Source organism: Hipposideros armiger, unplaced genomic scaffold (genome assembly GCF_001890085.2).
Source record: "Hipposideros armiger isolate ML-2016 unplaced genomic scaffold, ASM189008v1 scaffold_128, whole genome shotgun sequence".
Classification (NCBI taxonomy): domain Eukaryota; kingdom Metazoa; phylum Chordata; class Mammalia; order Chiroptera; family Hipposideridae; genus Hipposideros; species Hipposideros armiger.
The window spans coordinates 1,368,103-1,384,214 of NW_017731478.1; the positions used below are offsets into that span (position 1 = coordinate 1,368,103).

At 44.7% G+C, this 16,112-nt stretch overlaps 1 protein-coding gene and 1 pseudogene across 1 annotated transcript in view; one reads left to right on the plus strand and one right to left on the minus strand.

Moving 5' to 3' along the window:
- The window catches only part of DNAH10 (dynein axonemal heavy chain 10), a 122,719-nt gene that overhangs the window by 104,848 nt on the left and 1,759 nt on the right, over nucleotides 1–16,112 (minus strand). Inside the window, exons 2-10 of the mRNA XM_019648882.1 lie at nucleotides 13,748–13,834; nucleotides 11,775–11,860; nucleotides 10,495–10,603; nucleotides 9,567–9,682; nucleotides 9,131–9,350; nucleotides 4,858–5,015; nucleotides 3,912–4,142; nucleotides 1,405–1,595; nucleotides 217–415 (exon numbers count right to left, since the gene is read on the minus strand). Coding sequence (XP_019504427.1) covers nucleotides 217–415; nucleotides 1,405–1,595; nucleotides 3,912–4,142; nucleotides 4,858–5,015; nucleotides 9,131–9,350; nucleotides 9,567–9,682; nucleotides 10,495–10,603; nucleotides 11,775–11,860; nucleotides 13,748–13,834 — 1,397 coding nt within the window. The remainder of the gene's footprint in view (nucleotides 1–216; nucleotides 416–1,404; nucleotides 1,596–3,911; nucleotides 4,143–4,857; nucleotides 5,016–9,130; nucleotides 9,351–9,566; nucleotides 9,683–10,494; nucleotides 10,604–11,774; nucleotides 11,861–13,747; nucleotides 13,835–16,112) is intronic.
- LOC109386026 (60S ribosomal protein L37 pseudogene) lies at nucleotides 6,198–6,490 on the plus strand (annotated as a pseudogene).

Consider the following 16,112-nt stretch of genomic DNA (forward strand, 5'->3'; position numbering starts at 1 on the left):
TGCGCCCTTTGCCCTTCAGCAGGATCCTTGGATTATTCTCTCCCTCCTCCCCCATCATCCTGCAACAGCCTGCCTTATCAGTTGTGAGTTTATAGGCAAAGCAATTCCCCAAACAAATGGATATCAATATTAGAAGCCAAACTGCTTTCTGTTGGGCAAGTCCCGGCTCCCACCACCTTCCCGTGCATTAAAGAACGAGTGCTCTGGCCTCCCTACCTGCAGGACGTCGTAAAGGTCCTGGCAGATGATGGCCATGTAATCCGTCCTCTGAAACAGCCGTTTTCGGTCAAACTCCCACCGGGCTTCTCTCCCCGAGGCCTCGATTTTGGCCCTGGTGTCAAAATAGGCCTTTTTCCACATGGTGAGGGTGTTCTTGGCCTCCAAGGTTTTGTGCTGGGCACTCGCTCGGTTTTCCCTGTGAAGCAGAGATTGGGTGATGGGAGGGAACGGGGAGCTGGGTGGGTCTGCGCCACGGTCCCCAGGGGAGCAGGGCCCTAAGGGGAGAAATCTCGTGGAGGAGCAGGGCCTGCCTGGTTTCACGGCCTCACCACGAGGAGCTTACACAGCAAGCTGCTGCTCCATCCATTTGCAAGGGCACAGCCGGAATTCCAAGCCGCAGCCCGGGCTGACCTTCGAGGCAGCTGCCCGCCCAGTGTGCAAAGCTGAGGCTCACCCTGAAAGCTTCCTCTGTGAACGTGAAGGGGGTCAGGTGGCCTTGGGGCCCGGGCCAGGAGTCAACAGTGGGGGCTGCGACACCGGGGCAAAATGATAATACCAAGATTTTGATACTTTTGTCACCTATAGAGACTTTTTTTTTTTTAATTAAAGTGATAAAAGGTCTGTGTCTCCTTCAACATTTGATCCTTAGAGGCTGTTCCCCCTGAGGGGGTCTGGGGTCCAGGACTGAGGATCCTCTGACCCTGTGCCTCGGTCTCTCCAGGGATGACTAAGGAGGAAGGTTCTGGTTAAAATGACACCTGCCTATGCACACGATGGAGTACTATGTGGCCATAAAAAGGGACGAAGCACTGACACTCAGTAAGAGCCTTAGATACATGATGCTGAAAGAAGCCAGACACAAAAGGCCACGTGTTGTTAGGATTCCATTTGTATGAATGTTCAGAACAGGGAAATCCACAGACACAGAAAGCAGATGAATGGTTGCCCAGGACTAGGAAAGCTGGGGTGGGGGGAAGTGGGGGTACAGCTAAAGGGCACAAGGTCTCTTTTTGAGATGAAGACAGTATCTCAAAATCGGTCACGGCGATGGATGCCCAACTCTGTGAACACACTAAAAAACACGGAATTGTACGTTTTAAACGGGGGAACTGTACGCGGTGTGAATCGTGTTTCAATAAAGCCGTCTAAGATCTTAAGAGGGGAAGAGCGTCAGTTGCTTCTTACCTGAACAAGGTCCGCAGGTTCACCACTCTGCAGACCCGCTCGGCGATCTCCCAGGCGATGCGCTCCATGAGCGGGATCATCCTCTCGTCTTTGTTGTAGTGTCGCGAGATGATCCACACCATCCTCAGCGCGCTCATCATGGAGGGGATGGTCTCCAGGACAACGTGGAAGCTAGATCCGTGTGTTATGTTCTAACCGGAGACATGTGCCAGAGGGGGAGGAGGGAGAGGGGAGAAGGGAGGGGGGAGAGGGAAGAGAGATTGAGATTAAAGCAACCTTAACTCTGGGCTCAAAGAGTTTTTTGTTGTTGTTTTTTCAGATTCCATTCTTTATTGGTTATAGTTCTGCTCACCTGGCTCCATACCTCTGGCTCCCAGCCCATTCTTTTTTTTTTTTTTATTGTGAAATACATGTTTTTTAGAATTAGTTTCAGCTGTACAACACAGTGCAATAGTTATACTTTTTACCCCTCGAGGTGACAATCTCTCTCCCTCAATCGCTGCCCCACTTCCCCCCAATATCATACATATCTATTACAAAACCCTTGACTCCACTCCCACACTATACTCCACGTCCCATGACTATATATATATAGTCACTTATAGTTGACATACAATATTATACAACATCAGCTTCAGGTGTACAGTGCAGTCAAAGAGTTTTAGTAAAGCAATAGTGTGCAGGAAATTTCAGTCTTCTTAATACCAAAAAAAAAAAAGGTACTTATTATAAAGAAAGTGTTTAACAAACAAAAGAAGTTTGAAATAGGTCTGTATGCACTGTCATGGAAAAACAGACAAAATTTACAATTAAAGCAAAAAAAAGCAATTTGCAGAAGTGCATGTAAAGTATGTGTGTACACATAATATATGCATATATAAATGTACTATATTTAGTGGCAAGAATGCCCTAAATGAATCGGAGCTGCTGCTCTCAAAGTGACCTTAGCTACTGTTTTCCAGGGTGTGTATCCCGGCAGGATGTGAAATGATTTTGAAAGCATTCAGAACTTTTAAAAAGATATACTTCTTTTAATGTATATTAGAAAAACCTATATAACTGGTATATCAAACCCATGATAGCATAGGTATTATTGTTTTAAGATGAGGCTAAATTACACACACACACACACACACACACACACACACACACACACACACCCCACTTAAAGAAAAGTAAGATACTGGTGTACGCAGGGATGGCAAACATCACAGAAGTGGTACGTGAGTGATGGAAGCTTCGCTCCCACTCACCTTTACAAACACTCATTCTGCAGAGAAGATAAACAAGCCAGAGAAGGAGACGCTGCTGTCACTAACATCAGCGTGGTGGCTCAAGCCCTCGGACTCGCTCAGCTGTTGCATCGCTTACACAGGACCACACGTGTGTCTGCGTATGTGTGTGCACGTGTGTATTCACACTTGTACACGTGTACAGCTGTACTCGCCTCAGTTGCTTTCCTGCTACTGCTCCTGACATGCTAAGTCCTCTGCATGCATCAGCTCATTCGAAACTTCCGGCAACTGCATAAAGTAAGTTTTCTCCTTGTGCCTATTCTCCAGAGAGGAGGCAGGCTGACGGGCTGCATGCGCAGATCTGGGGTGGACACTCCAGGGCCCAGGCCTGTTCCAATACATACACAGTGCTCCACACACACACAGCATCCTCTCAGCCACACAAACAGGACTTTTACCGGCCTTCTTGGGACAAGAATGATGATTCCTGGCCTCGGAATATTGGGTGTGATAAATTCAGAGGGGAAAGAAACCCAAAACAGAAAATTACACTCGTGGGACTATAAAATGGTACAGTCACTAGTGAAAACAGTCTGTGACACCTCAAACAATTAAACACAGACTTACCAGAGGACCCAGTAACTCTACTCCTAGGAATATATCCAAAATAATTGAAAGCAAGATTCAAACAGATTGTACACCCATGTTCACGATGGCGTGATGCATCATAGCCAACAGGTGGAAATGACCCGTGACCATCAAGAGATGATGGATAAACAAAATGTGGCCTATACATACAATGGAGCATTACTGAGCCTTAAAAAGCAATGAAATTCTGACACATGCTACAACATGAATGAACCTTGAAAACATGATACTAGGTGAAATAAACCAAATATTGTATGATCGCACTCATATAAAATACCCAGAGTAGGCAAGGCATAGAGGCAGAAATCAGAATAGATGTTACCAGGGACTGGGGGGGAGAGGGGGAGTTATTGTTTAAGGGGTACAGTCGGTTGGGGATGATGGGTGGGTTTTGGATACAGATAGTGATGATGGGTACACAGCATGTGTACGTATTTAATACCACTGAACTATACGCTTACAAGTGGCTAAAATCATAAATATTATGTTATATATATATATATATATATATATATATATATATTACCACAATTTTTTAAGTGCTGAATAAACAAAAGGAAAATAAACCCGTGTGAGGTCTAATCTACAGAGTTGACGTTCCAAGGTGCAGTGCGCCCAGCATACCTTGAAATGACGTTCCACGGTGGAGAGAAACCGCACATTGTCAGAGGCCTCCATGTGGAATTTGAATAACTCAGTTAAGACGGGCTGCAGGTTAGCCACAAGCATAGAATCAGATTCCTTGATCACATCCAAGACTTTTCTGACTACTGGAAGCTTTGTTTGTTCATGGAGTGCACTCAGAGTTGCATTTCTTTCCCTCCAGAATTCAATTTCGGCCAGAGGACCATTACCCTGAGGGGTGACACGCACACACAAACAACTGTCACCATTATTATGAAGTGGACACTTATGGCTGTTTCTCTAGCATCCAGTCCTCTCTTCCCAAATGCCCCATTTGGGGCCAGTCTGCACAAGGACTTCAGGGGTGGACACTTGACCCAGGATCAGAGTGAACCTCAGGTGTGAACCTCAGGCCTTCAGCTGGGAGTGCTAGACAAGGACACTTTTGTCTTTCTCTGGACAATGTGGGGATGTGGGGCCAGAAACTGCTACAAGTTGCTACCATGAAGGAAGCCAGCCTGAAGAGGAAGCTCCCCCCATCCCCACCAGAGAGAAAAGGATGAAACAGAGAGATTCACAGAGAAACACAGCCGGGTCTTGATCAAACTGTACCTGAACCCAGCCATGCCTCTGGACTTTTCAGTTATATGAGCCAACAGGTTCCTCCTTATTTACCCGGTGAGTTGGGGTTCTTGTTTTGGGGCAGCCTAAGCATCCTGACTGACACACAGTATTATCTTTATCCACTCAGAAAGTAATCTGGTAGCACTCTAACATCAGAAAGCCCAAGAAGGAAACCTTCGGTATGTTAATTTTTATCTTTTAAGGAGGTCACAAAACAGTAAGAAAAGAGGCTAGACCACACAGATCCGCAGACTCCTGTCTCTTGCTCGGGGAGGCGAGCGTGAAATGTATCAGGGATCTTCGGAAATAGTGCACAAGTTACCTGAGGTGTCTTTTTCAGCTGGTCCTCAACAGCCGTGGATATCTGATTCAGCCAGTTGATCACACATTGCTCCAAGATTTCCACAGTTTCCGGGTCAGCTGCGAGCTCAGACACCTCTCCCTCCACACTGATGCTTGGCAATTCTAACTTGATCTCGCCTAGTGGAATAAAATGGCTCAGTCGACCACCAGTTTGGGGGAAAATGACGACATACAATAATATTCAAGCTAGTCAGCTGGCTCTTCTCTCCACACATCAGTATGATAAGGTCTGATACATCCCCTGTCCCAATCCGTCTGTATCTCATTCTCTCTCCTTAGACTATAGCTAAAACATTTTAGAGAATTAGATCATTGTTCCAGTGTTAAGCGCGATCAAAATGATTTAGTTATTTAAGATGTTCCTGAATTTACAAACTAGTGACTTCCACTTAAAAATTGAACAACTAACCAGAACAACTCAACAGATATTTGAAAAAAACCTCCAACATGAGACACAGTCCAAGATAAATCGGAAACAGTGACCTCAGAGGACATTGAGATAATGTTAAAAAAAAAAAAAAGAAAGAAAGAAAACAATGTTTTAAATCCCAACTATTGTCTCAGAGATTTGAGACAATATGTCTGTCATCCATCAAACAAGAGCAGGATGCTATGCAAAAGGTACAAATCAGAGTAAGAGATGTTAAAATTAAAAATATGATAGCTAATGCAAAAAATTCAATCAAAGGTTGGGAAGATAAAAGTTGAGGAGCTCTTCAGGAAAATAGAATACAAACAGAGAGAGACAGGAAATACAAGGAAAAAAGTCAGACACAGAATCAACAGCATTCATCCAACAGGAACGTTACCGAGAGAGCAGAGACCAATAGTGACAGATTACCAGGAAAATGTTTCACACTGAAAGTCTAGGTCTTCCGACTGAAAATACAGAGTGCATAGCAAAATGACTCATACACAGGCCCATCATCATGACATTTCAAAACACTAGGGATAAAGAGATGATCCTAAAATTTTATATAAAGAGGAACTGGAAAGGAAGAGCATCGAATCTCTCACCAGGAACACTGAATGCTGGAAAACAATGAAGAAAACGGTATCCAAAATTCTGTGCTGAAAATTTCAACTTAGACTTCCACGCCCTGACAAATTATTGACTAACTGTGAAGATAAAATAACGTCATTTTCAGACGTGCAAGCTCTCATAAAATCATTTCCTGCACACCTTTTCTTAGGAAGTTACTTCAGGACGTATTCCTGCACAATGAGGGAGTAAAACCAAACTACGGAAAAAGGAAACACTGCTCTTCCAGCCTCTTTGGTCTTGGCTGCAGGCAAGCGATGACAAAGGGAACGTCATCATTTGGAAAGCGTTGCAATAAAGACGCGCACGGTATGCCGCAGCTGTGGCTCTAAGGCCTACCACCTTCAGAAGTCTACCTGTGGCAAATGTGGCTACTGCCAAGCAGAAGAAAAAGTATAACTGAAGTGCTAAAGCTAAAAGACAAAATACGACCAGGACTAGTCGAATGAGGCACCTAAAAATTGTATACCGCAGGTTCAGGCATGGATTCTGTGAAGGAACAACACCTAACCCCAAGCGGGCAGCTATCGCAGGACCCAGTTCCTATTAAGGGTTGCAACGATTAGTTGCACAATAAACTTTTTTATTTTAATATTAAAAAAAAGAGAAGAAAAAGGAAACAATGCATCTGCGATGACAGCTGTGCAACATGCTGAGACAGCAGCAGCCCACATGGCAACAAGGGTCACGGGACAGCGGCAAGGAGGGCACCGAATAAAATGAGGGTTTTTGTAAAAACAAAGAGGGCTGTACAAGATATTCTTATACACTGTTTTAAGGAAAAGATGGCAATTGGGAATGTTGGAGGTGGAAGGGAAAGGCTGTACAAGAAAGGAAAGATTAAATATATGGTGATGGAAACAGAACTGACTCTGGGTGGTGAACACACAATGTGACATATAGATGACATATTACAGAATCGTACACCTGAAACCTATGTAACTTTACTAACCATTGTCACCCCAATAAAATTTAATTTAAAAAAAAGAAAGATTATCGAAGTACACGACTCTGATGTGCAGTAAACAATATTCCCATAGTCGTAATAATATAAAATACGGTTTACTATTTAATAAGAAGAAATAAAGCAACTATGAAGGATGCCATGCCCAAGGCCAGAAATTCAGATAAACTGTTCCTTGTCATGCCAGGAAATAATACTAACGTCTACAGTTAAGCAGAAACAGCAGTGTCAGCACATACTTTGGAGATACAGCAGTAACTATCAACAGAAACAGCTAAAGAATTAAAGAAATCGCCACGAGGAAGCAGAACTGATGGACAGGGAAAATGACGCAGGGTCAGTTTTTCAACTCATTCGCATCTGTTAGCACTATTTAATTTTGTTAAAACTTATGTACGTATTACTTTAAGAAACTATAATATGTACATATTTATTAACATATTTAACGTAAGCATATTAATTAATATGTTAATTAGCTATAAGCTATAAGTATACTCATATATTAAAAACTCACTCTGTGACAGAATACCTGACATTTATGATCTCATGCTTTTTCTTAAAGAAAAGGGTAAAAGAGTATTCAATTGACAGCCAATAGCTTACCAAAAGCTATTTGTAAATGTCCTATAAATAAAAACAAATTTCTTCCCTGAAATGATATTATACAATAGGGTTTTGCAAACACTCTCTTAAAGCTCCAGGCAGTTAATATTTTAAGCTTTGCAGGCCAAGAAACAAAATTGAAGATAGAATGTAGGTCCTTACAGAGCCGTTTAAAAATCTAACCATTTAAAACCGTAAATGCTATTCTTAACCCACGGGCCACACAAAAACAGGCATCGGGTTGGATGTTGACCCATTATAGAATATAAAAATTCATCGCTTCTCGGCCTTTTGGCTAAGATCAAGTGTAGCATATAAATTCATCTGCTTTTCTGGTGTTTCAAATAGTATGTGCTTGTTGTAGAAAAATTAAAAAATAAAAATAAAAACCATCTTATTTTCATAGCCTAGTCAGTGATAATCACCAATAACATTTTAGTGCATTTCCTGCCAGTATTTTATGTAAAAAACATATGTCCACTCATCTACTTTTACATCAAAAACAAGACACATAAAGCATATGTAAGCTTACAAGAAATAATTTTTCACATTTCTGATATTTTATACCAACTCAAGGAGAGTGCGAAAAGGGGTAGACAGACACAAAGAGAAACGCGCAAGACAGTGAAGGAGATAGAGAGGGGTGCCAAGGGAGAAACTGCACTTCTGGGCGTTAAAAAAAAGAAAACACTCTAAAATAGAAGCCTGTAAAAGCATCTCCTTAGCAAGTCTGGACCTCTACAAGTATTGCTAGTCTTCTCATTTCCAACAGAGAAAATTCCTACAAAGTGAGGTGTGTTAAATTTGACTTTAAAGGGGGAAAAAGTTAATTCTCCTAGAATAGCAGCGCCATCCTACGGACCCTAACAGCCCTCGCAGATAAGCGCTCTGCCAGCTTTTCACAATGTGGAACTCTAAAAATAGGTATAACCACCAAATGGGACTCATGACCCTCACTAAGCCAGCCTCTAGACCTCCCTGTTCTCCACTCATGACACACACTCTCCTATCCACCCAGGCTCTGGGAATCCTGCCTGCCACCCACCCCATCCAGTGAAGGGCAGAACAGCTCCGCCCAACAGTGGCTGCTGCCGGCCCCCCCATGTGTGGGGCCCTGAGTTGTGGACACAAGGATAACTAAGCTAGAACCCAGCTCTCAATCTCTTCTTGTTCACAGAAACCCCACTCCATTCACTTCTTCAGGCCATTCTCCCTGCCTGAAATGTGCTTGCTCACCAACTCTACCTACTAAAGTTTAAAGCCTTGCTTGTCATTTCAGATAAGGTCAAATGCCGCCTCCTTCAGGAAGTCTCCTTTGATTTCCCCACCACCACCAATTCTCCAACATGGTCGCCTTCTTCCAAACCCTATCAGCCCCAATATCTTTCTCAAGCTCCTTAATTCTGCCATAGTTCTTTCGCATCAGATTATAAGACCCCTGAGAACAAGCATTCGTCATTTCTCTTTGTGTCTCTTACAATGACCAGTTCAGTGTCTTTCATATTGGGAGCAGGTAAATAAGAATGATCGTAAATTAAAACAAAAAAGCTCCCGGACTCTTAAATTGTCTTCTTAAAGTAGATGCACCATGCTTAACTAAAGAGGGGAAGAATGAAGCCTTACCTTCAAGTTGTTGCATTGTTCTTTGAATATTACTTGCAAATTTCTGGATGTTCATTAAAAATTCATCCCGTATTAACTGAATGCTATGATATTCTACTGCTTCCCCAGGCAAGTTAGGTAGGTGGTCCATTGCAAGGTCAAAAGAGCCAGAGACTTCTCCGGGTGTGAATGCCGTGGCTGCATCCTTGTGCTGATTAAAGGACAAAGCTGGCAAGAAAACCTGAAATGCCAAGTTTATGAAACAAATCACACAATGTCATGTTCAATAATTCATGCACTTAACTTACTTCTGGCTTTGAATATTTTATAATGGGAGGTACAACTATAATGACAGCGCCTGGAACGTAAGAGCTGCTGACTACCTATTTGTGGAATAAGTGCATCAAGTGGCTTTAATCCTAAAAACGCTGTGATTTCTCCCTGTGTCCATACTTACCTGACATATCATACCCTTCAGAAAATGAAGCACATTCGCATTTATAATCCCGTACTCCAGTGTTTCGGGCATAATTTCCATCGCTTCCTTCATGTCGCTGGCTTCCGAGATGGTTTCTACGTGGGACAGATTCAGAGGGTAAGATGGGTGGGGAAGTGGCAAATGGTTAACATTTCCAAGTGGACAGGCCTCAGCTCCTTCCTCCCGAGTAGCTACAAAGGAACGTTTCAGCCACAGACTCGGAATACATGCTAATTCCTATTCAAACGAATCCCGGGACCTGGAAGAAGCTGAAATAAACACAGACACACTGCGGTTCCCAGGTTCGCACGAGCAGCGCCCAAGAACTACACATAGAAGCCGACCTGGTGGGAATGTCTGCAGCTGTCAAGGATAGAAACAATTTGGGTCTCCCAGAAACATTTGCGGGGCTCCTCGCTTTGCCTGGCTTCCCTTCCCCAGCAAAGCCTACCCCCAGCGCTGTTCCCATCCCCCCAATTGCCCAATAAAAATCTTTAAAAAGAAAAAAAAAAGTTATATTCTCCAGGCAGCCAATTAGCTCAGATGGTTAAGAGTGCAGGCTCATAACACCAAGGTTGCAGGTTCGATTCCCACATGGGCCGGTGAACTGTGTCCTCCACAACTAGATTGAAGACAACAACTTGACTTGGAGCTGATGGGTCCTGGAAAAACACACTGTTCCCCAATAAAGTTAAAAAAAAAAAGTTATACTCTCAAGAAAATATAAAAATTAAAAATCTGGCCTTGACCCACCTTTTCTTTGTACTCGGCCCGCTCCTAATTCTTTGAAGTGTACTATCTCTTCTAATAAACTTTTTCACCACTTAAAAAAAGAATTGCATACATCTACACAGGCCTGTGTGTGCACACACACACACACACACACACACACACAGAGGAAACATACCTTTCGTATTTCTGAGAAAAAACACCACATTCTGGTCCAGAAACTGCTCAGGGACAGGAGTACAAAGCACGTGGAGCTGCATCTTGTCCACGATGCGCTTAACCATTTTCTGAAACGTGGGGAACAAAACCCGTCACACTGAGACATATCCATTCACCCAAACAGCATGATGTTCAGGTACACCGCGCTCTCCTCACAATGGAGGCTGATCTCACGTCCTGACAACGCAGCCGCAGCTGTACAGCGGGTGCCAGCGGGTCACACACGTGAGCTAAAATGCACCCAGCCTCTGAATGCTAAGCCTAACTCTGTTAACCGCCCAACGCAGCCACACTTGAATATACTGACCTAGAGGAAGACAAGAGCAAGCTTTATCTAGGCTACAATTGCAGCAAACCAGGCTTGAATTTGGTTTGGGGGCTGGCCATAGCCACAAAGCAGTTAAGTGTAATTTCACTGAACACAGACCAGGCTGAAAGCTCGCATCCTAGCTTTGAGGTCCGCCCCTGGGGTTTGTGCAGGAAAGGGTTAACTCAGCAGGCCCGGGTTGTCCAAACCCTGTATGTTCCAAAGTTTTCCAAACTGGCCCTGAACCAGCCGCTGGGTGATACCCTCTAAGTTTCTGGAATATCCTGTCTGATCTGAGTGCCTCTCTACACCTGGGGACTTTGGTTGCTCAAGCCGAATAGTTTGCACTACCAAAGTGATTTATGGTGAATGGCTGTATGTGTTTGCCTGGGGCCCTGGGCCACACTGTATCAGTCTGACCTCTGGGGGCGCTGGGGACTGAGCAGCTAAGGTCAGGCATGTGGGCACTTCATGCCTGTGTGACTGGCACCCAATATAAACCCTGGACACCAAGGCTCAGGTGAACTTCCCTGACTGACAGAACTTCATACGCGTTGTCACACGTAGCTGCCGGAAGAATTAGCGCTGTCCGTGTCCCCACCCCACTGGGAGAGGACAACGGGAAGCTGGCGCCTGTTTTCTGCTGGTCTCTGCCCTACGTGCCTTTTTCTCTGTTGATTCTAATCTGCATCCTTTTACTGAAATAAACTATAACCACCGGTATAAAAGCTTTTCTGGGTCCTGTGAGTCATTCCAGCGAATCATTCAACCTGAGGGTGGTCTCAGGGACTCCCAACACAGGATTCTACCAACTCCATTCCAATAGGGCACGTTCCTTGTATGAACTGTCAGTTACCCAGGCTCATCAGAAGGCACAAAATTCCAATTACCACCCCCACCCCCACCCCCAAGAAGGAGAAAGCCACACGTACCTTGGCAGGTAGGCTTTCTAAATGCTCTTTGTTCACTTCTTCATTCTCTGTGCCAATGGAATTGTTCCTCAGCCACACACTCTTAACTGCAAAACATTATTTAATGAGCAAGATGAACTGATCAGAAAATTGGGCTTCCTCCCATCAAGACCAGACGTGCATTTTGTACAAAAGCGTATTTCGTTCAATAGGCATGTTATCAAAAAGCTGCACTTACATTTTTTACAAATGAATCCTATTGTAGGCTTGACTTAAATTATAATTATATGTATGCTTAGAAGTGGTTGAAATCACAAGTTTCAGGTGATGTATATTTTACCACGATAAAAAGAAAAGAAAAACATACCCTTAAATATTGACTTGGAAGGAACACTATTTTGCTTTGTTGGAGAAAATGTCCATCTGTCTTATCACAAGCCAACTCAGACAAGCCTTATTAAGAATGGACAGCCTTTATTTCTAAGCCTGTAGTCTTCTCCTCACAGTCTGTACTGGGAAGGGGATTACAATTTGGTTGAAAATACATTCTTCTGAAAAAATAAAGGTGGCTAAAGGAGACATTGAACATCGCCCAAATCCTTTTTCACCTCTGATTTTCAAAATACTCAGTAGCTTGTTAAAGTCAGTGTCTAATCTACAGCTTCTGCTTTAGTAAGGGAAGGTGAATCCTGGGATATAGGGGTGGGGCGTTGTTTACCTGCTGGTGATAAGGGTGGTATGGGGCAGGGTTTCTCAATGTCAGACTGTGGACATTTGGGGGTGGCTCATTACTGCTTATGGGGGCTGTCCTGGGCACTGTAGGACATTTAGCACCATCCCTGGCCTCTACCCACAAGATACCAGTGGCACCCACCTTCCAGCTGTGACAGCCCAAAATGTCTCTGGACAGCACCAAATGTTTCCTAGGGGCCAAAATCACCCCCGGTTAAGAACTGGTAGAGAACTGTGTCAAAGCATGTAGCTAAAGCCACTTCATCCCTACAGGACGAACAGCGCAAAGCCTGCAGGGACCAGCAGCGTCATGGGACACCCAAATCTACAGCCACTTCTCTGGTGTACACCCTTCAGCTGATTAGAAGTAAAACCCTTGATTCGAGCCTCGGATTTGCCAAGAGAAATGGCCTGTGCAGTTCGCACAATGGGAAGCCTTCTCTGAGCTGAGACACCGCCTGTGCGAGAATGGGCGTTTTGTTATGTACCACACTGGCTGGAAGAGTGCCTGCTCCCCCAAATTCATGCCCACCCAGCACCTTAGAATGTGAGTGCGTTTGGAAATAGGATCTTTTTTGCAGGTAGAATTAGTTAAGATAAGGTCATGCTACAGAAAGTGGGCCCTGAATCCCATGGCTGTGCCTTTGTAAGCGTGGGCATGGAAAAAAGGGTTCCCCGCATGGAAAGTAACCTCACAGGTGAGCTGACGGTAAATTCCTAACTGGGCGGGTCGGGTCGTGGTGGGGCCTCACGCTCATGCCCCAGGCCTCTAACTTTTTCAGTAAAAGGCTTACCTTCCCCTCCAGCCAGCTCTGTGCATTGTTTCTGCCTCTAGGGTAACACACCTTAGAAATGCCCCCTTCAGGCCCCTCCTTCTAATGTGCGGGCCACCCTCAAGAGAGCACATGTGTTAACCATCCCGAACGTAATCCCATCCCTACCTTGCTTTTTCCCACCTCCTGTAATCTTCCTCAGGTCCCCTCCCTAGTCTCAAACGCACAAAAAAAAGAAACTGCAAAACTGATATTCTCTGGAACGTTTGAGGTCTTGCTCCCTGGCATATGTGGTCAGTTTGGCTCAAATAAAACTCATAAAAATTCTCCACAGCTTTCAACGTTGCTTACATCAACACCTCTGGACTTCCTACCAAGTCTCCGGCCTCATAAAGGTGAAAAATAGAAACGGAGAGTGGAGGCAAGGCCCTCCTTCCGGGAGGATGTCCCCTCAGTTCAGCCCACCCGAGTGCCCGCCCAAGACCACACCTGACTCTTTATCCACGGACTCGGCTTTCTGAGACCTAGTTTCTTCTTTCTCATCTTCCTTCTCAGAGGTAGCAGGCGTCCCGCCGTCTTCACAGCCACATAAATGGGAAAAAGAAAAGAAAAGAAAAGGTAATTGTTTCGCTACATGAGACACCCGGAATTACGGTTCTCCTCGGAGCAGACGGTCAGGATGTGGCGGGACACTAGCGCACATTAGCCAGCTGGAGGAGGTCAAGAACAGGAAGTGGCCCCGATTGACCCTGAAGCTGATCCTGCGCAGTCAGAGGCTCCCTCACCTTCCCCTGACCTTGGACTATCCGCTCCACCCACCAGCCCTGTGGGAGATGTTTTCAAGGACACAGCCTGTGGGCCACCGAGGTGAGATTGTTTGCAAGGTGACCGTGACTGACCCCCCGGAGGCCTCTCTATAAACTAAGATCCTGGCGGGCGGGTCCTTGTCTTGCAGCGCCCACAAAAAGACCCAGATGGAAGTTCCACCTGCCCCTCTGGAGTAGGAGGCCTCTCTTCTCCATCTCTAGCCGCCCTCCGTGTACAGAGGCCAGTTTGTGAACCAGCAGAGTCATACAGAAATATTCCGGATCCCGGAGACAGCCTCGCGGTGACATGAGAGGAAGGCTTGTGCAAAATCTCCAGGAGATGAAGGACGCGAGAATGATCGCACAGTTACAACCAGCCCAGAAGAAATAGAAATGACCAACACACATAACAAGAGAGGCTCAACTCCACTAATTATTAAAATGCAAATTGGAGGAAGGAAGTGCTTCCACCTTTCATCTACGGCATAAATTATAAAGATTGGCAATATCCAATGTTGGCAATGCTGCTGGCAAACAGGCACCTCATTACCCCCAGGTGTGGACTGGCCCGGTCCACGTGGAGAGCAGTTGGCCTATCCAAATTGTAAACGCACACACCTGCTAAACCAGCAATCCCACTTTTATAAATCTATCCCACAGAAATTTGGTGTACAAAAGTAGGTGTTCGTTGTTACATTGTTTGTGAGAAAAAATACAGTGGAAAGGTACATATCCATTAATTAGGGAATGGATAAATAAAATGTAGTACGTATATGTACTTAATATTTGTAAAATCAGGTAGATCTATAAGTATTGGCCTGAAAAATTCTCCAAGATATATTTGAGGGGGACAAGTCACAGAATAATATATCTAGCGTATGATCTTATTATTTTAGGAACTCTATATATAATCATTATATACATATTATATATAGAGAGAAAGACATATTGGGTTGTCGGAAACGTCATGACACATTTTTGCAATGAAAAACAGAAAAAGTACGCCATGGCTTTTCTGATAACCCAATAGATGACAGATAGATAGATAGATAGATAGATAGATAAGTAGATAGATACAGATTTGGAAAAGATCTGGCAGGATACATACCAAACTAACAACAGCGGTTACCTATAGGAATGGTAATAGGGCTTAAGGGACTGGGAAGGGTTGCTTTCTCACTTTGTACCTCACATAATTCTGTGCTGTGAATTTTAAAAAGGACATCTTTCCAGTAATACTTGTGCGAATTTTAAAAATTTAAGCAAGTTATTAAATGATCTGTACGATATGACTCCATTTGTTATTTTAAGAAACAATATACGCTAACCTATTAGAACAGCCTCCTAGGCTAGCTGCTGCTCAGGGAGATATCCCTCTTGCCTCACCCCCACCCTCATCAGCATCTATTTGTCTCCATTCATGTAATTTTTAACTGGGAGCAGAGAGGAGTCTTGACCAGGGGAGGGGCAGAAACAGGGAGAAAAGGACGAAACGACATGTGCTGGCCCTACTCCAGACCCTCTGGAGCCCCCATACAGGGTCTAATGAAACTGTCCAAGGGTCTTTGAGAACCTGTAGGCTCCGAAAGCAGAGGATGCATGACAATGTGACACACGGAGCTGGAGAGGAGGTCCCCTCTCCCCGCCGCTGTCCACAACTCAACACCCAGCGCCATTCTGGGCGCCTGCAGGACCTGCAGCTCTGCATATCCAGGGACAGCATCCTCAGCAGGAAGCACGCTGGCACTCTCAGGACGTGGTGACAGTGGCCAAGAGCCAGAAAAGGAGCGGAAGAACGGGGGAGAGTCGGAGGCAGCCCAGGAACAGGTCACGGCCTGAGGGAGATTTCCTCCTTTGGAGGGTCCAGGAATTAATAACCAGGAGGACCCTCTAGGGTGAGCCTGAAATCTGCTTTCACATAGAATAGGGACATCCAGCCAGGAGACACCGGGCTAAATATGCGAGCATACACAGCGCACAAAACAGCCACCTAACTGTTAACAGAAGCCCTCAGAGGTGGCAAGAAGCCCAAGTCATGCCCATTACTT